General features: G+C 44.6%; 1 protein-coding gene across 5 annotated transcripts in view; it reads right to left on the reverse strand.

The window, feature by feature from the left end:
* ehmt1a (euchromatic histone-lysine N-methyltransferase 1a) overlaps positions 1–23,732 on the reverse strand; it is a 33,646-nt gene extending 9,914 nt beyond the window's left edge. The window contains exons 1-18 of one of the 5 annotated variants that reach the window (XM_034692025.1): positions 23,601–23,732; positions 22,943–23,302; positions 22,586–22,676; positions 21,538–21,617; positions 20,260–20,470; positions 19,999–20,144; positions 19,486–19,629; positions 18,811–19,118; positions 18,636–18,719; positions 18,439–18,527; positions 18,233–18,339; positions 15,897–16,019; positions 15,182–15,283; positions 15,070–15,096; positions 11,052–11,156; positions 9,010–9,164; positions 5,783–5,950; positions 3,117–3,261 (exon numbers count right to left, since the gene is read on the reverse strand). In XM_034692025.1, the coding sequence (XP_034547916.1) occupies positions 3,117–3,261; positions 5,783–5,950; positions 9,010–9,164; positions 11,052–11,156; positions 15,070–15,096; positions 15,182–15,283; positions 15,897–16,019; positions 18,233–18,339; positions 18,439–18,527; positions 18,636–18,719; positions 18,811–19,118; positions 19,486–19,629; positions 19,999–20,144; positions 20,260–20,470; positions 21,538–21,617; positions 22,586–22,676; positions 22,943–23,257 (2,400 nt within the window). In that variant the 5' untranslated portion in view covers positions 23,258–23,302; positions 23,601–23,732. Of the gene's footprint in view, positions 1–3,116; positions 3,262–5,782; positions 5,951–9,009; positions 9,165–11,051; positions 11,157–15,069; positions 15,097–15,181; positions 15,284–15,896; positions 16,020–18,232; positions 18,340–18,438; positions 18,528–18,635; positions 18,720–18,810; positions 19,119–19,485; positions 19,630–19,998; positions 20,145–20,259; positions 20,471–21,537; positions 21,621–22,543; positions 22,677–22,942; positions 23,303–23,600 lie in introns of all 5 variants that reach the window. The other 4 variants (XM_034692024.1, XM_034692021.1, XM_034692022.1 and 1 more) reach the window with 4 other exon arrangements.
* Between the last annotated feature and the right edge of the window lie 401 nt (positions 23,733–24,133).

The raw sequence follows: 24,133 nt of genomic DNA on the forward strand, positions 1-24,133 counted from the left end.
CATGCTAGTTTTCCGAGACTACCAACCCCAGCTTTAAAGCAGCATGGGTTTATATTTTCCTCAGCAAATGTTTTAAATTAAAGCTCCTGTAAGGAACTTTCTGTTTGTGCAGATTTTGGCGCCCCCTTGTGGACAAAGCCAAACTTATAATCTCTTTGCTGATCTTGTCGCGTTCATGTGGGAGTAGTTAAACCTCCTCCTGCCCTCTGTTAAGAGTCAAAGCTATCTCTCGCTGTGAATGTTTGCAGCAGAATAAGTAGAGAAAAGCTGTTCCTTCAGGTCTGACACCTCCCCCCTCAGAGTGTTTCAGGCATTAAAAACTATAACATGGATGTTCCTCATCTTATAGCTGGTGGTCTTGTCTGCTACTGTAGGTCTTCACAGGCATCACTGTCATTTTCAGTCTGTTTCAGGACCCCTCACAGGAGCTTTAACAAAACAATCGACTTCTTCATCAGAGCTTCAAATCAACGCCTCTCTTTCGTCTGCATGACTCTCATGTTTTACCTGTGAGATGCACGTTTCTTTGTCATCTATGACGCCAAAACATCAGATTTCCCCACAGTCAGAGACAGCTCAGTTTGGTCCAGCTCATATTCAGTTATTAAACCCACACACAGCACTGAGAGAGTCTGCAGACAATCACAGAGGACAACTACAGAAAGTCTGTATGGTCTGGTTTAGAAGAGGTCTGAGACCTGCAGCAGAGAGCAGGAGAGCAGGAGAGCAGCAGACAGACTGGAGTCACGCTGCCCTCTGTCTCTGTAACAGCCCATTTTATGGTTCTGTCCTTTTGTGACAGGGTTTGTAAATTGGAAAGCGTTGCTCTGTGTGCAATGACACAGCTGAAAAGTGTTCTGACTCACAGTCAATGAACTCAGAATCGTGATGCATCCCTTTGATACACTTTTAAAGTCTGTTCCCAAATAATCCTCTGAACAGGATGAGCTGCACAGCTTCTGCAAAATAACAAAAGATAGAGACACCCATCCCAATTGAAAAATAAAGTCTACGTTTCTTCAGTCCGGGTAGATTCTGCATTCTGATAGAGCTTTGACTGTTCCTTTTCCTTCTTCTAACAGCCTCAACAAGTCTCACATCCTGACTGTATGAACCACATTCATCAGAGTTTTCATTCTCAACCTGTCAGCTTGGCATTAAAACACTTCCTGTGTGAACAACTTTCTCATTGCTCCGAGTAACTTAAAGCTTTTTTAACCATAAACTTTAAACGCTGGATGTTCCTGCAGAACTCTGGAGATTTAGGACGCATAGAGGCAGAGGAGGCATAGAGTTAAGTGGGAGGAGAAGACCGAGGTTTATGGAGAGGAGATAGAAGCTGTGTCTCTCCCCTCTCATCATGGGAAAAGTGAGATCTCTGGATAATAAGATGGGCGAGCTAACAGGAGGAACCACAATATCTCCATTGACGGCTTCCAGACTGTCCGATTGACCAGGATAGCACCGAGAGCACTGTGGGACTCTGACCATATCTGCACAGGGAGATCGAAGAGCTCATACTGCCCTATTACCCCTCTGGAACACTACGCTCCCAACATGCAGGCCTGCTCATCGTACCTAACGTCCCTAAAAGTAGTATGGGAGGTAGAACCTTCAGTTATCAGGCACCTCTCCTTTGGAATCATCTACTAGTCAGGGTCCAGGAGGCAGACACCCTCCCTACTTTTAAGAGTAGGCTTCAAACTTTCCTTTTTGATAAAGCTTATAGTTAGAGCTAGATCAGGCTTGGACCAGCTCTTATTTATGCTGCTATAGACTTAGACTGACACACTGGGATCCTATATCACCCCCTCCCCAACTCTCCATCACTTACTTTATCTCTTCCTGTCCCATTAAAGTTTCTAATCATAGACCTTTCTGGAGTCCCTGAGCTCCCTTGTCTCGTAGGTTCCTCTGAGCTGCCGTAGACGTCCTCCTGCTGTGGACATGCTGGACTCCAGCGGCAACAGCTACTACTACTCGTCTCATCGCTATCACCGCTCCCTCTCTCTCTTATTCTCCTCTATCCCTCTTTCCAGACCCAACTCGGTCGAGGCAGATGTGTGTCTAACATGAGTCTGGTCCTGCTCGAGGTTTCTGCCTGTTAAAAGGAAGTTTTTCCTCTCCACTGTAACTAGCTAAACACTGCGATGTGCAATGCTCATGGTGGATTAAGGTGGGGTCAGACTGAGTCTTATCCTGTCTTGGTGTTGGGACTCTGTTCATAATTTGACATAGAGTGGTCTAGACCTCCTATGTTTGTAAAAGCGTCTTGAGATAACGTTTGTTGTGATTGAGCGCTATACAAATAAAGATTGATTGATTGATTGATTGATTGATTGATCTCACGTCATACTGGTAACTGTTTACATCCCCCCTCTGCCAACCCGACTACGGCGTCCAACGTTCTCAACGCTGCCAGAGCCAGACTCCAGACAGACCACCAGAATGCCCTCTTCCTGATCTCTGGGGACTTCAACCATGTATTTGTTTTCTACAGAGCTTATTGTTGTATTTGTATAACTTATTGTGTATAGAGCAACTGTAATGACTGAATTGCAGCTTGCAGACCATAAAGTCTCATCACAGATCATCAGAGAGAGACTGAACTTTAAAGAGGAGCTGCTTTACTTCCTGTTTTTGCATGTTTTAATTAAAACTTGTGCTCTCTGGATAATCCAGCTACCAGTCAGGACACCTTTGAGAGTTTACAGCCTGCCATACTGCTGCTCCTGCATGCTTTGAGTACAGTAATGCCCAAATAATACAGTGCAGCGATTACGCTGATTGACTCTGGTCTTCTTGATTATCACTGACCAAAAGGCTCTGAATGGTCCATGAATCAGGCTGAGGGGCTTTGCAGCTTTTAGCACAGGATCTGTACAGCGCTGTAGGATGGAGGTGCGTCAGGTTGGGGATTCACACAAGATACTTGTTAACGGGACACAGTCTTCGTTGTTGTTTCGCCTCCGCACATGGGATTTGCAGACAATAATGAAAATATGGAATATCATCAAAGTTCTTCTCTAAATAAACAGGAAGGGATATTAAATGTGTGTCATGTCCCGGCCTCTTCAGAGCACAGTAATAAAATTCACAGACACCTGAAGTCTCACCTGTAAGTGAGTGATGTCCTTGTCTATGTTCAGCGGGGAGGTGACACAGCTGTCTGGGATGTATTTAAAGTTTTCAGGACACGGCTCGCTGTCGACACCGTTGACGCAGGTGATGGGAACAGCTTCGTAGCCGTGAGAAATGTCCCTGAGAGAGGAAGAAAAGAGAGTTTTAAAATCTGATCTCACCATGTGGAAGGAAGAGTTGTTGAGCAGAAAGGTGGAGGACAGAATGAAAGACTTATTCGTCATGTCTGGGTGTTGAGAAGAGAGTAAGTGTGAGGATGTGGTTAGCCTAGCTTAGCACAAAGACTAAACCAGGGTTCTTTCATTTGGATAAGAATAATCCAGATTTGGAAATCTACTTTTTGCTATCCACGGCCGGGCAATCCACCTTCTGGCCAAATGTTTCTATACTAGTCAATGTGTTAACTTCCACTGGATCTGCTCTGTTACGTTCCGGATGCGCCTCTGATCCAGCAGGTCGGATCAGATACGCAAGACTTCTATTTTTGCTGGATGCAGAGCAGATGGAGCGGGACAGGAAGTCAGGCACCAAAACAAAATGAAAACATCCAGTTAATTTTCAGAATAAAACACTCTGTGTTATCACCATATCGTATTTCACTTAACTACAACAACAAACTGTCATGATGAGTGGAGCCAGGCCTGGAGTCAACAGGTCAGAGGTTTTCAGAGGACCAGAAAGACAACATGGATGAGGAGAGGAGGAGGAGGAGAATCCTTGATTCAGGGATTACCGTGGGAAAACCTCGATCACATGACTCCAGCTGTCTGGCGGTCCTGCTCCGTGCTGCGTTCTGAAAACGCAACCGCTGGGTGTTGACGGACGAGAGGGCGCGGAGCCAGACTACAGCGGATCAGAGATGGACCGGATACGAATCAGGTAGAAGTCCTGTGTTTTTTGGATGTGGATCGCAAACAAAACATGAATTGATGAATCTGATCATCCTGATCCAGGTGCAGACTTCTGGATGACCAAAGGCAGACTACCTGTTCTTTAGATGGGAATCTAGTCTCTTCAAACTCCTCGTTCAGCTTAAACTTGATCTATCTTAAACTAGATGGGAACACAAGCCACATGGTTTGTCCACAGGGGGCACCTGAAAGAACCTCTTCTTCATATTTCATATTGATGCTGTTTGGTGGATTTTTTTCTAAAGACAACATTATTTCTTAAACATGTAAACATTACTTCATCAACTGTTATCATTAATTCCTGTGCAAAACATTAACACAAAAAATGTCAAGATATCAACATTATTTTAGGAATGTTTCATTTGATAATCTTCTAACATTTAGTTCTTGTAAACCGGTCTGAATCCAGCCCTCTGCTGACGTCAGGATCAAAGTTATCTTGATCATATTCAAAGGTGTTGACAACACAAACTGGAGGTTTCATAAAGATAACAAGACTGGATTGTCTGCTCTGGCTCGATTTCATTAACCTCTTTTTCAGACTGAACAACCAGATTTTCAGATTACATCCAGTCAGATATCTTAATCTAATCCTCTCGTGGCTCAGTCCAAAGTGAAAAAACACTCCTATCAACACCTTAAGTCTCTGCTTCATTCCCCTTTCTTGTGTTTAATACATTGAAATTCAAATATCTGCTAACAGTCCATGTTTTTAAAAGTCTGTTTTGAAAAGATTTTGTAATTGAAGACTTCAACTGGGCTCCAAGTGGTGCTTCTCATTCTGTTCAGACAATAATCCAACAGTGAGTCACCAAACTTCAGCCAACACCCAGCGATAGACTCTCTCCTCTGTTCATGATGCCGTCTACAATGGGACACATAATATAGTTGAAGTACTGAGACAACATCAAAGATCAGATCAGATTGTTATCTGCACTCATTCAAAGATATCTGTTATAATGAGTACAGGGGCATCTCAACGACATAGAATATCATACAAATCTTCAATATTTTCACTTCAGTTGAGAAAGTGTATTTTCAGAAAAAAAACTTAAAAAAATATAAATCAAAATATTAGAATAATTCATTTTGAGTTTGAATGAACCACAACTCAAACAGACCCTGATACCGATATCTGAGCGACTACATGAATTATTTTAAAGAGAGAAAATGTTCTGGCAAAAATTAAAGGCAACTCGCATTTTCCTCTAAAGACTAAGACTAATACTAAATCTAAAATAGAAGCCAAAATTAACACTGCTTTGTCAGGATGAATTTTAAAGAGTTTGGTTTGTTGCTTCATCACAGAATGTGTTTGTATGGAGAGCAAAAGGAGGAGGATTTCCTCAGACTGCTTCTTCTGCTTCTTACCAAACCTGCTCAAACGTAACAGGTCAATAATACTCAGACAACAAACACGACACCATGCTTTCAAAGCTAGCTAGTTTAAGCAGAGCCTTGATTCATGTATGGAAACATAAAAGCATCCTCTTCTTCAGAGTGATTGCGCTTTCTGTTTGTTTCTTCAGTTTAAAGTGTTTCATAAGACAGACGTGGAGAGAGGTGTGAACCCACAGAGGAACAGTTCCAATCAAAATCAAACAGAGAAGAGAGCAGACAGCAAACAAATAACAGTATGTATATATATACTGTATATATATATATATGTGTAATATTAAAGAATCAACATTAATATGAACACACACACACACAGCAGCGTCACAGTCTACCTGCTGAGCACCCTCTCCCCCTGACAGTCTCGCCCTCTCCTCGCGTCCGTCAGCTTCTTGTTGGTGTTGAGGGCCGTCCACACTTTGGAGCTGTGGGCGCAGCAGTCCAGAGGCGTCGCCCCCTCCCTGTTCTTCTGGTTGACGTCAGCTCCTCGAGACAGAAACAACCTGCACAGGAAGGAAGTAAAGACGTCTGAGGCGCAGAGATAACACGGTGAGCTTAAAAACACAATAAAGCGGATCATCAGAGGATGAGTAATAAGGGGACGCTGAGGCTGAAACCAATATCCTGCAGATATTTCTGGACTGGATTATCCAGGTTGTTGAGACACCAGAAGTATGTGAAAACTTGGGCAAACTTTAAACTCAAACTATATGATTCTTTAACATGATGTTGGATGTGAAGTTGTATGACTGTAGAAGACCCTGTTCATATCCAACGTCAAGTCCATCCTTGGTGACTGGATTACACGTGAACTACGGGTGTAAACACACTCAGTGCTGCCAGAGGATGGACTGAGATCTGATCACTCTGGCCACATACGGAGGCGAACGCTCGTGCCCAGAGCTGTCCACTTGTGATCCAATCACCTGGCAGGCCTGTTACAAGTCTTGAACGACCCCATCGCTCCAACCGCGCAACATTAAACCAGCAGTGTCAACGTTTTCTCTCATTCAGACACAAAGTCAGTGAGGGCCAACTTTAAAGTTAGATCTGGTTTAAAGTTGGTGTTGAGGTTTATCCAGAAGTTGAGCTCAGGGCTGCTTGATGGCTGTCAGAACTTTATTTTTCCTCTTCTCTAAACAAGTTTAAATCCCTGTGTGTGTTTGAAGATTGATCTCTGTCTGCAGGTATTTGAGTTTTAGCTCATGGTTAAAAAAATCTACTGAGCGATAATCACATTGAATGATCATTGTTTAGAAAGCGAAGATTGTTGTGTGTGCAATGAAACAGCTAACAAAAGGCACAAATTAGGATGAAAAATAACTAGTGATGCACATCTACTGGACAGATGATTTGAATCACTGACTTTCATGGAGGTAGCAATGTCCAAAAAAGAGTTCAAGGGTGCACGGTGGTGCAGTGAGTAGCACTGCACCACCGTGCACCCTTGAAGGTTGGCGAACTGTCCAGGGTGTACCCTGCCCTCCATCCGATGTCAGCTGGGATTGGCTCCAGCCCCCCGTGACCCCGAAACGGGATAAGCGGTCATGGTAATGGAAGGACAGATTGATAGATTGATGGATGGATGGATGGATGGATGGATGGATGGATGGATGGATGGATGGATGGATGGATGGATGGATGGATGGATGGATGGATGGATGGATGGATGGATGGATGGATGGATGGATGGATGGATGGATGGATGGATGGATGGATGGATGGATGGATGGATGGATGGATGGATGGATGGATGGATGGATGGATGGATGGAGTTCAACTCTATTCTGACGCTGTCACAAAATGACAGAGACGGACCGGACAAGGATCTGGTGGAAGTCCCATGTAACCTCAGGTAATGAGGACTCGACTATGATTCTTCTTTTGTGACTTCACTCAGACTTGAATGCTGGGGACTTGAGACTTGACCTGGACTCCAGGTCTGAGGACATGGTGACACTGTCACTGACTTTCATGGAGGTAGCCATGTCCAAAAAAGAGTTCAAGGGTGCACGGTGGTGCAGTGGGTAGCACTGTTGCCTCATAGCGAGAAGGTTCCTGGTTCAAGTCCCCGGTCGGGCAGTTGCCTTTCAGTGTAGAGTTTGCATGTTCTCACCATGCATGCGTGGGTTCTCTCCAGGTAATCCGACTTCCTCCATCAGTCCAAAAACATGCTCACCAGGTTAATTGGTCATTCTAAATTGCCTGTAGGTGTGAGTGCGTGCATGAATGGTTGTCTGTCTCTCTGTGTTAGCCCTGTGATAGGTTGGCGACCTGTCCGGGGTGTACCCTACCCTGCCCTCCGGCTGATGTCAGCTGGGATTGGCTACAGCCCCCCGTGACCCCGAAACGGGATACGCGGTCAAGGTAATGGATGGATGGATGGATGGATGGATGGATGGATGGATGGATGGATGGATGGATGGATGGATGGATGGATGGATGGATGGATGGATGGATGGATGGATGGATGGATGGATGGATGGATGGATGGATGGAGTTCAACTCTATTCTGACGCTGTCACAAAATGACAGAGACGGACCGGACAAGGATCTGGTGGAAGTCCCATGTAACCTCAGGTAATGAGGACTCGACTATGATTCTTCTTTTGTGACTTCACTCAGACTTGAATGCTGGGGACTTGAGACTTGACCTGGACTCCAGGTCTGAGGACATGGTGACACTGTCACTGACTTTCATGGAGGTAGCCATGTCCAAAAAAGAGTTCAAGGGTGCACGGTGGTGCAGTGGGTAGCACTGTTGCCTCATAGCGAGAAGGTTCCTGGTTCAAGTCCCCGGTCGGGCAGTTGCCTTTCAGTGTAGAGTTTGCATGTTCTCACCATGCATGCGTGGGTTCTCTCCAGGTAATCCGACTTCCTCCATCAGTCCAAAAACATGCTCACCAGGTTAATTGGTCATTCTAAATTGCCTGTAGGTGTGAGTGCGTGCATGAATGGTTGTCTGTCTCTCTGTGTTAGCCCTGTGATAGGTTGGCGACCTGTCCGGGGTGTACCCTACCCTGCCCTCCGGCTGATGTCAGCTGGGATTGGCTACAGCCCCCCGTGACCCCGAAACGGGATACGCGGTCAAGGTAATGGATGGATGGATGGATGGATGGATGGATGGATGGATGGATGGATGGATGGATGGATGGAGTTTAACTCTATTCTTACGCTGTCACAAAATGACATAATCCAAGGGTTATGTATCTTTGGATTTAGTTTATATAGGACTTTATGCCTCTTAGATCCAGCCATGACTTTGAGGAGTGAATTAAAACTTAGATCTCATCATTAAGTCCTGCTGTGCACGAAATAACTTCACTGACATCTGCAGAAATGAGAAACCAACCCCTGGCTGCTGCTGCTGCTTCCCACTGTCTTCACACAGAGAGCTGACTTTCTTGTGCTCTTGGTCAGTCAGTGAATGCACCATTCAAAATGAAACACAAAGGAAACATTTTACAGAGACAAGGGTTGAAACAAATGATTCCAGCCTGACAGCTGAGGTTCAAAAGTGAGTGAAGGGTCAGGACATTTTTATGATCCTCTCCAGACTCACATCACACACTCCAGGTGGTTCTCTCTGGCAGCGACATGAAGCGGTGAGTCACCGTGAGCGTTGATGGCGCCGAGGTCACACCGAGCCTCCAGCAGAGCCTGAGCCACGTCATCACAGCCCGCCAGCGCCGCCCAGTGAAGACAAACGTTCTCCTCCTGCAGAAAAAGCGTCATGTTCAGAGAGAGGAGGGACTTTATGAGCTACAGGCATGATGTTTTTTTGTTCTACGCACTCACAAATAAGCACTGTGTTATTAACTCCCTGCTGGTTCCAGTCATAGAGATGACGGCTAAGATCAGCCAGGGATTTAATTAAAGGTGACATATCATGCAAAATGGACTTTTTAATGGTTCTTTACCTGAAATATGTGTCCCTGGCATGTCTACAAACCCCCCCGAGAATGAAAAAAATCCATTCTGCCCCTGTTTTGATTTCTCCACCTTTCTGTAAATGTGTGTGAAACCAGCCGTTTCAGACTTCCGTGTTTTTGTTACGTAACAACAATATCCGGTCTGTCATGGAGTCAGAGCTCGGAGCTTGTTCAGCCCATAGACTGTATAAAATAATACTGAATCCCCTCCTCCGTTTATCATTACCTGCACAAATGTGTGGTAACAAGGAGCTTAGGAGGGAGGCATGCTAGTTGTAGGCTGTCTTAATAAACACAAAGGTCGGTTTTACTCCCCACGTCTGCAGATATAGTGGATGATTTTTATTTGTCATGGATAAGTGCTAGCGCTAATTAGCATAGCCATATAGCTATATGTTCATAGCTGTAGCTGTAGCTGTAGCTGTAGCTGTAGCTGTAGCTGTGTACCAAGACACACGTCGACATACTGACAAATAAAACAATAAGAAACACTAAATCTGTGACCAATCGTTCATAAAAGGTCCTGCTGCCTTTCTGGCAGAGGTCGGTTTTACTCCCCACGTCTGCAGATTTGAAGATCTAGTGGATGATTTTTATTTATCATGGATAAGTGCTAGCGCTAGTTAGCATAGCCACATAGCTACATGTTCGTAGCTGTGTACCAAGACACACGTCGACATACTGATAAATAAAACAACAAGAAACACTAAATCTATGACCAATCCTTCAGAAAGGTCCTGCTACAGGCGCCTCTCCGTCAGGATCAGATTCAGAGGGTTGAAGTAACGCGATCTCTGAGCAGCCGTGTATATTCAGCCAACATGTAAACATTAGATCAACGTGTTGGAGAGCGAGGCATATCCACTTCCGGAGGGGGCGTGGTCAGAGGGAAAACAGAGTGTTCTGATGAGGAATGAAGAAGAGGACTTTTCAGGCATGCCAAAATCTGATTTCAAAGTGTTTTTTTGAGCATAAACTTTAAAGACATGTTTTGGGGACCTCTTAGACCAATATATATTGATGAAAAAAGCGTGATATGTCCCCTTTAATCAGCATTTAATTAGAAGATCTACAACTTGATCTAAACGCACACACCTTAAAAAACATGAACTCTCAAGCAGAGTGTTTTTTTATTGAATTTATACTCATTGAATTTGGTAAAGACCTCCAAGCTGATCATAAAATCTAAAGTTCTTTTCTGGGTCACATGACTCCAGCTGTCTGGCGGGCCTGCATCGGACCGCAGTGGATCAGAGACGGACCGGACAAGGATCTGGTGGAAGTCCCATGTAACCTCAGGTAATGAGGACTCGACTATGATTCTTCTTTTGTGACTTCACTCAGACTTGAATGCTGGGGACTTGAGACTTGACCTGGACTCCAGGTCTGAGGACTTGGTGACACTGTGACTTCCTGTCTAGGATGAAATCACCTCTGATTTTAACCACCACATAAAAGGAGTGCAGTCTCCTCCTCTCCTGGCAGAAGGTGACACTCCATCTGATCTTCTGATGTAGTCTTCATAATCTCACTCAGTTAAGAGGTTAAAAATACCATGCGTCCACAGAGATCACACTCATCAGAGAGCCGAGCTGCAGGGCTGTAATAAGTGTGAAAACCAGTGTGTAATGGTGTGTGGTGTCAAAGTGAACGGTGCGTTGCGTGCACTGACCTTGTCTCTTATGTTAACGTCGGCCCCCTTGCTCAGCAGCAGGTGGACCAGCTCCTTGTGCTTGTACTCGATGGCCCAGGTGATGGGAGTCCATCCCCCGTCGTCCTGCAGAGACACAAGCTGTAAACCTGCTGCAGAGAATCACACTAACACCTTTTCATGCATAGAAAAGCTGTCAGCAGCAGTAAGTGAATGAGGCAGTGTGAATCTAGGACTCAAAAGAACAGTATTTCATCCCGGAGGCGAGCCTTACATCCTGCTTTAGAGTGACGTGTGTCTGATGTGCAATCTTGTCGGCTCACATCGGGATGTTTTGCCACTTGTGGATCAGAAACCAAAACCAGAAACTATTTGAACTGATTCTACATAAAACAAATTATCTGTAGGGGAGAACAGGGTTGGTTGTCAAACGGGTTGGTTGGCACACTCAATATATCTTGCCACCAGAGGGCGCTGTCTCTCAAAATGTGGTATGGACATTTCCAGAATTAGGATCAGAGTTCACCTACATAGTCTTCTCTGGAGTAAGACAGCTGAACTTGAGGTGAGAGGACTTTTTGTGTTTTTCATGTCAAATTGTAAATATTCAGCTCCTCAGTATTTTTCTTCTAGGCTTTTAAACGATGGGTTTATAACAAAACAAGTGTTACCCTTACAGGTACAAGTGTGAGGGGAAAGCTATAGTTTAGAGTCTTAATAGCAAGCTAAGTAGTTGTTAGATGGTTGTTAGCCTTGATGCTAGCAAAAAAATCCAGTTTGGGTTGGTCGTCAACTTCTCTTTGGGGTTGGTTGCCACATGTAACAACCAACCTCTATGTTGGCAAAATCATGTATAGTTAAATGAGTTGGAGTGTGCAGACCCTACATTTGCCATCACTGTAACTCAGAGAGTGACTGCATGTAGCCTAGTTGAGTCGGCCATTATTGTTAGGCCTATTTGTTTTGTTCTTTATGTTGTTATATAGGCTGGCCTAAAGATGTGTTTCCTGTTCATGGTCCTTGCTCATTTTATGTTAAAATGCATTAAGTTATGTAGGCCTATCACTTGTCAGTGTAATTAAACTTTCAAATTTAGTTCTGCCTTCTTCCCTTTTTTAGAAGATTTTTCCCATTAAAATACCATTGTGACAACCAACCCCATAGTGTGTGACAACCAACCCCATAGTGTGTGACAACCAACCCCATAGTGTGTGACAACCAACCCCATAGTGTGTGACAACCAACCCCGTAGTGTGTGACAACCATCCCCATAGTGTGTGACAACCAACCACCCATAGTGTGTGACAACCATCCCCATAGTGTGACAACCAACCCCATAGTGTGTGACAACCAACCCCATAGTGTGTGACAACCAACCCCATAGTGTGTGACAACCAACCCCATAGTGTGACAACCAACCCCATAGTGTGACAACCAACCCCATAGTGTGTGACAACCAACCCCATAGTGTGTGGCAACTATCCCCATAGTGTGTGACAACCAACCCCATAGTGTGTGACAACCATCCCCATAGTGTGACAACCAACCCCATAGTGTGTGACAACCATCCCCAGTGTGACAACCAACCCCATAGTGTGTGACAACCAACCCCATAGTGTGTGACAACCAACCCCATAGTGTGTGACAACCAACCCCGTAGTGTGTGACAACCATCCCCATAGTGTGTGACAACCAACCACCCATAGTGTGTGACAACCATCCCCATAGTGTGACAACCAACCCCATAGTGTGTGACAACCAACCCCATAGTGTGTGACAACCAACCCCATAGTGTGTGACAACCAACCCCATAGTGTGACAACCAACCCCATAGTGTGACAACCAACCCCATAGTGTGTGACAACCAACCCCATAGTGTGTGGCAACTATCCCCATAGTGTGTGACAACCAACCCCATAGTGTGTGACAACCATCCCCATAGTGTGACAACCAACCCCATAGTGTGTGACAACCATCCCCAGTGTGACAACCAACCCCATAGTGTGTGACAACCAACCCCATAGTGTGTGACAACCAACCCCATAGTGTGTGACAACCAACCCCGTAGTGTGTGACAACCATCCCCATAGTGTGTGACAACCAACCACCCATAGTGTGTGACAACCATCCCCATAGTGTGACAACCAACCCCATAGTGTGTGACAACCAACCCCATAGTGTGTGACAACCAACCCCATAGTGTGTGACAACCAACCCCATAGTGTGACAACCAACCCCATAGTGTGACAACCAACCCCATAGTGTGTGACAACCAACCCCATAGTGTGTGGCAACTATCCCCATAGTGTGTGACAACCAACCCCATAGTGTGTGACAACCATCCCCATAGTGTGACAACCAACCCCATAGTGTGTGACAACCATCCCCAGTGTGACAACCAACCCCATAGTGTGTGACAACCAACCCCGTAGTTTGTGACAACCATCCCCATAGTGTGTGACAACCAACCCCATAGTGTGTGACAACCATCCCCATAGTGTGTGACAACCATCCCCATAGTGTGTGACAACCATCCCCATAGTGTGTGACAACCATCCCCATAGTGTGTGACAACCATCCCCATAGTGTGACAACCAACCCCATAGTGTGTGACAACCATCCCCATAGTGTGTGACAACCAACCCCATAGTGTGTGACAACCATCCCCATAGTGTGACAACCATCCCCATAGGATATGACAACCATCCCCATAGTGTGTGACAACCATCCCCATAGTGTTTGACAACCAACCCCGTAGTGTGTGACAACCAACCACCCATAGTGTGTGACAACCAACCCCATAGTGTGTGACAACCAACCCCGTAGTGTGTGACAACCAACCACCCATAGTGTGTGACAACCATCCCCATAGTGTGTGACAACCAACCCCGTAGTGTGTGACAACCAACCACCCAAAGTGTGTGACAACCAACCCCATAGTGTGACAACCAACCCCATAGTGTGACAACCAACCCCATAGTGTGTGACAACCAAACCCATAGTGTGTGACAACCAACCCCATAGTGTGACAACCAACCCCATAGTGTGCGACAACCAACCCCATAGTGTGTGAGACAACCAACCCCATAGTGTGTGACAACCAACCCCATAGTGTGTGACAACCAACCCCATAGTGTGTGACAACCATCCCCATAGTGTGTGACAACCAACCCCATAGTGTGTGTCAACCATCCCCATAGAGTGTGACAACCAACCCCATAGTGTGCGACAACCATCCCCATAGAGTGTGACAACCATCCCCATAGTGTGTGACAACCATCCCCATAGTGTGTGACAACCAACCCCATAGTGTGTGTCAACCAACCCCATAGAGTGTGACAACCATCCCCGTGATGGGGTTGGTTGTCACAATGTCTCAGGGTGTCTTTGATAGTTAATTGCCTCTTTGTTACAATGAGTTGGAAAATGAGAGGGATACACATTTCAAGCCAACACCTTAAGCTTCAGTTTAATATAGGAATGACTATTGAAAGATGTTTTGATGATGAGCAATCATCAAAACAGTAAAAAGTGTGACAACCAACCCCGTTCTCCCCTACTCAGAGGGCTGGATAATATTATTATTATTATTATTATTATTATTACTGGCTTCACCAGATTTCCCAAATAGTTTTCCATCATTGCCAGAGGCACATACAGTCATGAGATGACAGCTTATGGGTTCTGAGATTAGAAAATGAAGAAGTGGTTTAGATTTTTATCTTTAGAATAACCCCAAGATTAAACCTACAGGAGAGCTCACAGCTTATTGTTACAAAAAACTAATACGACTTGGATTTTGTTTGTGATCATCCATTACAGCTGCAACTGCATCTTCATCTGACCTCAGATGTTTTGACTTTTTCTGTTATAATGGAAAATATGTTCCACTTAATTGACTTTGAAATATAATCATTACTAATCTACATGATCTGTATTATGTCTGTCAAGTATTTACTCTAATAGGAGGTCTGTATGTTCACATCAATGCAGCAGGCTTAAGATGATGACCCAGAAAAGATCATCAAAAATAAGTCACCTTGTATTTTGGTGTCAGAGCGATCTCCTGAGTGAAGAGAAACACTGAGCTTGACAGCGAGCAAAACCATCCGGGTAAAATACGTGTTCTTTGGAGTCCTGTGTGACGTTACCTGACTGTTGATGTGTTTGGATGCCTTGGAGAGCAGGTGATGGACTATGTCATAATGTCCCAGTTTAGCAGCCAGATGCAGACAGGTGAAACCCATGATATCCTGAGATGACAACATGATTCAATGAACAACACTGCACTACTGCCACCTCTGTCCAGGTACGAAAGAAAGAGTGGTTCATCTGTTTCTGGAGTCAAACAGCTAGGCTGAAGAGACAGAGTCAAAGCAAATAACTCAAACTCTCTGGAGAATTACTTTAAACTTTTAAAGGACAATTCAATGTTTCTACTTGTTCAGAGGATGAGCAGTTAATGTGTCCTCACAGGTAATCCTTATCTCTTACACTCTCTGCTTCTATAAGGGTTATTTCCTTCTGACACTGAAGTGTGACTTAAGCTGCTTTAATCATTTTTAAATGTTATTCCCAGCACAAAGGCCCTCACATCAGTACAGTATCTCTCCTATCATCGAGCTGCTACATCACACACCAACTCCATGTTTTTCTTGAGGTAAATGAACACCATCATCGCTGTGATCTTTAAATTACAGAGCAGTAAAGAAGGACAGAGCAGAGGCAGCAGGTGATCGAGTGAGACTGGACTGAGTGATGGATGAAGAAGCAGAGTTTGACATGTGTTCACATCAGACTGACAGGACGAGTGAACGCTGTCTGACAAGATCTAACAGGGCAGGCGAGTGTGTGAGGAGGACACACCTTGTGGCTGACAGACGCTCCAGCTCTCAGCAGGTACTTCACTGTGTCTAGGTGGTTGTTCTCACTGGCAGCCATCAGAGGGGTCCTCTGCTCCTCGTCGAACGTGTCGAGGTTAGCTCCAGCCTGAGTAACAAATCATTAAATGTGATTATAAACTACACTACATCACAATTCACTAAGGTACAATAACACAGAATAGGATATGATATACCAGTATTACTTATCAGGTCTTGATATTTAGACAACCTGCACTTGTACTCTCTCTTCTAGTAGAGTCTTGATGTTTCCAGCTTCTTTCAATCAAGTCTCATGGCTAAAGTAAAGGTCTATTTCTCTCCCAAAGATCTATGTATAAAACATCTCGCTCTGGCTGTTGTAATTCTTGATGTGTGGGCTTAGACCAGTCATCTATTCAACGTCTGCAGCTTGCTCAGAGAGCTGCTGCTCGCCTCCTGACTGGAAACACAAAGACCACATCACACCTGTGCTGCTCTCCCTTTGCTGGCCTCCTGTCCATCACAGGACCCATTTCAAAATGATGCTGTTGACCTTAAAGGCTCTTAATGGATTAAGTGTCCCTGTGTCCATACTACAGCTAGACTGAGGTCAACCAATCAGCTGCTCCTGGATGTGCCTGAGAACCAGGGGCGATGGAGCCTTTGCAGCCCCGTCTTGAACAGGCGGTGTAAAAATGGCTTTTGACAACGTCTGTTCCTCTGAGTCTTCAGATATTTAGGGTGAAACTCTGAGCCTGTCAGACACAACAAGCCCTCTTAGTAGGGATGTAAGGATACTCAACCCACGAGTCGATTCCAACTCGATTTGTGGTTCACGATACGATTCACTCACGATTTTCAAGAAAACTGGATTGTACTCAAAATTTAAATAACTATTATTTTATTTCAATTCTTAGATATGGACAGTTGCAATATATATCTTTACTCTTATATTTCTTTGTAAACAAAGAGGACGTGGGCTTGCTCATAGCTCCCCAGCTCTCTGCCTGTGTGTTGGAGTTTTCCCCAGTGGACGAAAAGGGTTGTTTTCCTGCGCCTTCGGGTCGGGGAACGGGTCCTGACTGTTGTTTGTGCTTATGCACTGAACTGCAGTTCAGAGTACCCACCCTTTTTGGAGTCTTTGGGACGGGTGCTGGAAGGCGCCCCGACTGGGGACTCCATTGTCCTACTGGGGGACTTCAATGCTCACGTTGGCAAACCTGTAGGGGCGTGATTGGGAGGAGCAGCCTGCCTGATCTGAACTTGAGCGGTGTTCAGTTGCTGGACTTCTGTGCTAGTCACAGTTTGTCCATTACGAACACCATGTTCAGTATAAGGGTGTTCATAAGTGCACGTGGCACCAGGACACCCTAGGTCGCAGATCCCTGATCGACTTTGTAGTCGTGTGGGCTGATCTGCGGCCGTATGTTCTGGACACTCGGGTGAAGAGAGGAGCAGAGCTGTCAACTGATCACCACTTGGTGGTGAGTTGGATCAGGTGGCGGGGGAGGATGCCGGACAGACCTGGCAGACCTTAATGATTTTATGGGAAAACTGGATTGAACTCAAAATTTAAATAACTATAATTTTATTTCAATTCTCAGATATGGACAATTGCAGTATATACTTTAATCTTATATTTCTTTGTAAACAAAGTAATCCTTTTTCATTTTTAAGGTGTGTTGTAACTCAAATAAAACCACTGCACACTTTTTTTCAGCACCTTGCAAATAAACTAAAATTGACCGTACAAAAAATCTTGTTGGAAAATTTCAGAACAATTATAGAGAAATGGACAGTGAAGGATTCCCAAATTCCCACATGATTTTCTTCAGGAATATCAGGGAAAGCCAAAATGCTTTCTTCACCTGCTGCCGCCATGTCTGTTCTGCTCGACTCAGCGAGTGACGAGAGAGCAGCGCAAGAGACTTAGTGATGTTGAACAAGCGGATTGAAATGCAGATAGCGCCCTCTACTGTTTAAAAATAATTTCGCAATACAAATTTTGTTGAATTGATTTTAATCCACCCTTATTTGTATTGATTTTTTACCGTCTTGTGATATATCCTTACATCCCTATCTCTTAGTGGACATCCTTCCAGAAGAGGTTTTCCCCCTTTGAACCTACGCTGCAGCCATAAAGGTCGGTCTCACAGCTTTTTACATTTTGTCTCCAAAACATGGGGTCATGGTTTAAAACATGTTTTAGAGGCAGTTGTTCTCAAAGCCAAAAAAAAGTCAACAAAATTACACCAAGGCATAAAAGAAGAACAAAACCTGCAGGTCATGGCTTTTGAGGACTTATTCCTACTCTCAAACCCCCCTGTAACTCTTCCTCACCTGCACCAGCATGTGGCAGATCTCCTGGTGACCCTCAGCAGCCGCTGCATGAAGAGGGGTAACTTTGTTTTGGCCTTCCATCAATAAGTTAGGATCCTTCCCATCGACTGCAAGAAGAAAAGAAGGTTACATCCAATGATGAAAACCGACATTGAGTTTCATTTATTAAAACTGTTTTATGTCAAATAATATGAAAGTGCAGTTACCGAGGAGGTGGATGACCTTCTTGAGCTCTCCCTGTTTGGCAGAGATGTACAGCTGTCTAGTCGGGTACTTCACTTTCTTTGGCTTCAGACTGGAACGCAATAAAAAGTCTCAATTTATTATTTAAAGAAGTGCAAAAGGTCATGCCACAGCCCACTGCTTTGGCATCTGATACCAAAGTATTTCAGAGTGAACTCACTTCTCATCATCCAGAGCTGTCAGGATGGTCTCCAGGGACTCTTTAGTGGGTCTGTCAGCAGCACACACAGTTTCACTCCTCAACCTGAAGAACCAGAGATATAAAATCATTCCTTGTGAATAACTACTTCCTGTTTCCTCACATCTGTATCAAAGAGGCGTTTGTGGTGTGATACCTGCTCGGGCTGTCCTCTCTGCCTCTCTGCGGCTCCACGGTCTTCTTAGCCCGGAGCACCTGTGGCACAGCGGGAGTGTTGGATAGGGACGGCAGGGTGGCCACAGTGGGCACGGCTGGAAGTGACGGGCCAGGATTGGATCTGGGTACAGAGGGAGACGGATCAGGTTTCGGGACGGTGACTTCTATTGCTCCAGTGGCGTCCTCTCCGCAGTGAGGACAGAACCTGACGTCCTTCAGGAGGGAGGCGCAGTCACGGTGGAAGCGGTGGGAGATGCTGCCGTACGGTCTGCACTCCATGAAGATTCCCTGTGGACGCAGGATTACTTTACAATGAGGTCCATGGTTAGACTTAGACTGACTTAGATCATCTTTATGTAGCTTAAGGCCAATAATGGGAAACCCTGTTAGTTTTACGTTTATGTTAAGTGCAAAAACTGTGTAGATTGAATTTCATTCAGCCACGCACATCAATACGATACATTCAAGATAAATACATGGGCGATTGTAAATATTCTTTATTTATACTAAGAATTAAATTCCTATATACATTTTTTTCAGGCCAATTACTAAAACATGACATATTTTACCAGCGAGATCCTCATCAAGTCCACTGAAAAAAAACATGAACAAGGTAGAGTATGCACTAATGTCAGCCTTCTGTGTGTCCACTCACCGTCCTGCAGAACAGTCCACAGCCGGGGCAACACTGGTGCTTGACCATGCCGGCTCTGTGGTCCTCACACAGAACCAGGAGGCAGACCTGGTTAGAGGGTCTCATCATTTCCTGCTTCATCACTCTCCTCTGACAACGACTCAGCTGTGGCGAGAAAACAAAAACAACACACACTGAAAAATGACCTCGCTGCAGCTGATTGGCTGAAAGCACCAAAACTGCAGATTCCTCCAGTGTCCACTAAATGTCTCACAGAGCCCTGTGTCAACATGTCCAACTTTACATCAAGGATCCCTCAGGTGGGTCCAGTCCACAGCAGAACAGAGTATTGTGTGGATTTGAAGCAGACACTCACAGTTTTTGAAAGTTTACTGACTCTTGTGTTAGTGTTTGTTACATTTCTTCTCACTGTTCCTCCTCTCATTGGTCAACAGAGCTGTCCATCAATCATCTTTTAAAAAACAAATAATGTGTAATAATAGGGCCAACATGAAAACGTCACATCATGTTTACCGCTCCGTTTGTGCTCTCTGTGGCCATGCAGGTGTTATCCATCGCTGACAGACTTCCTCCGCTGTAAGGAGTCTCCATACGACAGCAGCACAGAGGCAGCTCCTCCACCAGGTCTGTTTCTGCCATCTCATCTCCCATCCCTGCACCTGCAGACACATCACACCAAACAGCTGATGGATATAACAGATCACATTCCACTCTCTGTGGAAGAACAGAGGGACAGGATGACTTCACATGATCCTCTGAAAACAGATCAGTCACCTGACAGCGGAGGTGAGAGGAGCTCCTCCTGAGCCTTCAGGTCCAGACAGTCCAAAGCCAGCTCTGTGTATTCAACATGGCTGTTGTTTTCAGGCTCCTCCCCCATCACGGCTTCATTTCTGACAACCTTTACAGCCTCTGGTGAAGTCGCAGGGTTCTCATCTGCTGCAGCTCCGTCCTTCTTCACCTGACTGGCTGCTTGGTCCTCTTTCTGATGGAAACAAAGGGAAATCATTAGTCAGACATGTTTGAGGCCAATGTCTGAACTCATGAATACTCGGGGTGTCATTCTTAGAATAAAGGAAGGACATGTTTCTGGATCGAGAGGAGAGAGGAAAGTGAAGACTATTCTACTTCCAGAGACAGAAACTTGACACTGACTTTGAGGACCTCTGGTGTAAGTTTGTCACCTAAAGTTGGTATGTTCATGTTTGGAAAACATATATAGGGAGTACAGAGAACTGACGCAGGATTTTGAAGTCTGGTGCCAGAGAAACCAACTCCATCTCAACGCAGGAAAGAAGACGCAAGCTCCCTCCTCCCACACCAGCGAACATCCAGGGAACGGACATTGAGATTGTGAAATCTCACAAGTACCTGGGTGTTCACCTAAACAACAAACTGGACTGGTCAGACAACTGCAACGCACTCTACAAGAAGGGACAAAGCAGGAGACTCAGGTCTTTTGGTGTGGAGGGGGCTCTTCTGAAGTCCTTCTTTGACTCTGTGGTGGCATCAGCCATATTCTTTGGAGTGGTCTGCTGGGGAAGCAGCATCTCTGCTGCTGACAGGAAGAAGCTGAACAGACTGGTGAAGAAGGCCAGCTCTGTCCTGGGCTGCCCACTTGACCCTGTGGAGGTGGTGGCTGACAGGAGGGTGATATCTTCTCTGATGGACAACACGTCACACCCCCTCAAGGAGACCATAACAACACGAAGTAGCTCGTTCAGTGACAGACTTCTTCACCCGCAGTGTCTCACAGAGAGATACCACAGGTCTTTTCTTCCTGCAGTGGTCAGACTCTATAACCAATAATATATGTATATATATATATGTTATAAGAAATGCTTTTATTTACCTCTTTAATTTTAATTGCTAATAACTTTTTAATAATTTATATTTTATAGGCTCGTGTTTGCTTTATACTCTTTTGCACTGTCTACTTTGCTACTATGACACTTAAATTAAAGGACTATTCTATCTTATCTTATCTTAACTTATATATATATAAAATACAGTACAGACACACAGATGTTCATAAATAGGTGATGAACCTGCCTTCTCCGGCTGTTTGAGGGTTTTGGTCTTCTTCTTGGGGACCAGGTTATACATCCCCATCTTCCTCTTCTTCCTCTTCACTGCTGAGAAAAACACAGAAAGAGAGAGATTAGATGGAGCCGAAGAGTCAGTGCCGGCAGGGGCATGTCCAGAGAGGTGGCATGCCATCCCAGGTGCCCACCCCAAAGTCCAAGACCGTGACTGTGTTGTGACATGTTTTCAGAAGTAGTCTCTGGATTTCAATGAAGCTTTTTTTACTTTTGTTGGTACTCAATGAAAGTCTGTCAAAATTGAAGATATTTGGAATAACTTGATATAGAAACATTGCAAATGATGTTTTTTTGGACAGTGTGCAGGAGTGCCTTAAATTGTGACTAAGGACATCTATCTTCTTTTTCAATACCAAACAGGTACACACAGGATTTTAACATCTGTGACATACTTCAATGTTAGTAAATGACTAGTAGAGACAACAAGAGTAAATACATGCTGTTAGTTTGTGCCTAAATACACTACCAGTCAAAGGTTTGGACACACCTTCTTATTCAATGGTTTTTATTCATTTTAATTATTTTCAACATTGTAGATTAATACTGAAGACGTCAAAACTATTGTGCTTTTCACAAAAATCTCACCCTGATATTTTTTAACAGCTCAGTGTTTCATTTATTGAAAACCTATGCTTCACTTGACTTCTACCCTGCAGCAGCTGTCTCAGACTTTGAAGATAACAACAAAGAAACAGACCGTCTTGTTACTTATGATCAGGTTTGCTTTTGTACGTCATCAAGTTGACTTTCAGTCTGTTTCATAAACAGATAAAAACTCCTCACAGGAGCTTTAAACAACTAACACCAAGACATGATTATTAAGAGTGACCCTCAGTGTGAGATCACAGCCTCATAACAGACTCCCCAGCTAAAAACAAACACTGGCTGAGTTTAAAAAACAAAGTTAAACAGAAACTGAAACTTTTGATCAAGTTGAAGAGAGACTAAAAACTCACCTGAGTGAGGTTTTGAAGCGGGGGGCACTCCTCTCTTCTTACCTTTCTGGTTGTGGCGATGCTCTGTGTTCGATGGAGGTCCAGACTTCTTTGACTTCGTCAGGCCGGACTTTGAAGCCTTCTTAGCAGCAGGCTGTGGAGGCATTTAGATTACATTTTTAAAGCATTCAGTAAACTAAAATGATTCACACCACAGGATGCTGCGCTGGAGAGACAGATTAGTCGAGACAAAGTAGATTTTTGCATCAACATTGTCTCTACCATGTGACTCTCAGGGAAGTTCCCTCCCACAGATTATTTCCTGGTCACAGAGCAAGGGATTAAAAAGAAGCATTATCTGCATCATGAATGGGGAGGCGATGAACAGCCTTCAGTGCCTTCATGAGTTTATCAGTTTACCTTCACGACAGGACGGCTCGGCTGAACTTTTTCTCTCGTTGTGGCCAGTGCGGAGCCTGAACCTGAACCTGGACCAGGCTGCTTGGAGATCCCAGCAGCAGGTGGTCTCTCTCTGACAGGTGGTGCAGCCAGACCACCAGGGGTGTCCAGAAACAAGCCTGGGTGTTTGCTGAGTATGGGTGAGCTGTGGAAGGGGGTTATCTTCGCCCTGGGCTTCTGAACACTCCGATGAGGTGCACCCTTGGATGTCCCTATGGAGGGACTGGAGGGTCTCCTGCCTGATCCGGGACCCTTACTGGCACCACTGGGATCCATGGTTGGACCTGAAGGAGGCTTATTTCTCAGGGTGTTTAGCTGCACCTGAGGAGGAGTTTGAACAAGTTTACTCTTCTCTTTAATAACTGATTTTGTTTCCAGATAAAAGCCACATTACAACACGTTCATTCCTGTTTAGGGAGGAAAGGTTCAAAACAAAGTTAGTTAGCGCGTATTTGCATAATAATGAGGTTTAAAGTTGGAAGAAGGGATAAAGCTTCAGCGCTTTGGAGCTTCAGTCTCATCAGAAAGTCATGTGACACGAACCGAGCCGCTTATAAACGCTGCTGGAAGTTATAAAGACATCTTTAGGACAAGTGAAATGTGTAAAAGTGCATCCTACCAGTTCCAGTCTGCAGCTCTACTCGGTGAGGAGGTGAGGAGGGATGAGATCGGAAAACGACTGTTTCCACTTCCGCCCCAAAGTAGCAGACCCACGTGACTCGCTCTGTGTGTGCTGCGTTCAGGGTCCGGGTACATCACTTTACAAACTTCAGGAGTGAGCTGGTTGTTGTTGTTTTGTAAGCTGAAACGGCGACCACACCAGCTGATTTTATTTCTACATGTAGATTGATTTCTCAGCTCATTACAAACCTCGAGAAATTAAATATCGACGATTAATAACAGAGATAGAAGTCTTTTCTCAGACTATCAGACGCAATTGAAGCGTACACGGAAGTTGAGGACAGTGAACCCTTGTGACACTTTTGGAACATCAACCATTAAACATAATGGAAAATAATATTTCAATTTGTCCGTTTTTAAACACCTTATATTTCAACCCTCGCCCTAGTTTTATTGTTTGTTTTTCTTCCTAATTGTCTTTCTTCCTAATTGTCTTCTAATATTTTTCATTCAAATTCAAAACTTATTGGA

This window comes from Notolabrus celidotus, chromosome 9 (assembly GCF_009762535.1).
Source record: "Notolabrus celidotus isolate fNotCel1 chromosome 9, fNotCel1.pri, whole genome shotgun sequence".
Classification (NCBI taxonomy): Eukaryota; Metazoa; Chordata; class Actinopteri; order Labriformes; family Labridae; genus Notolabrus; species Notolabrus celidotus.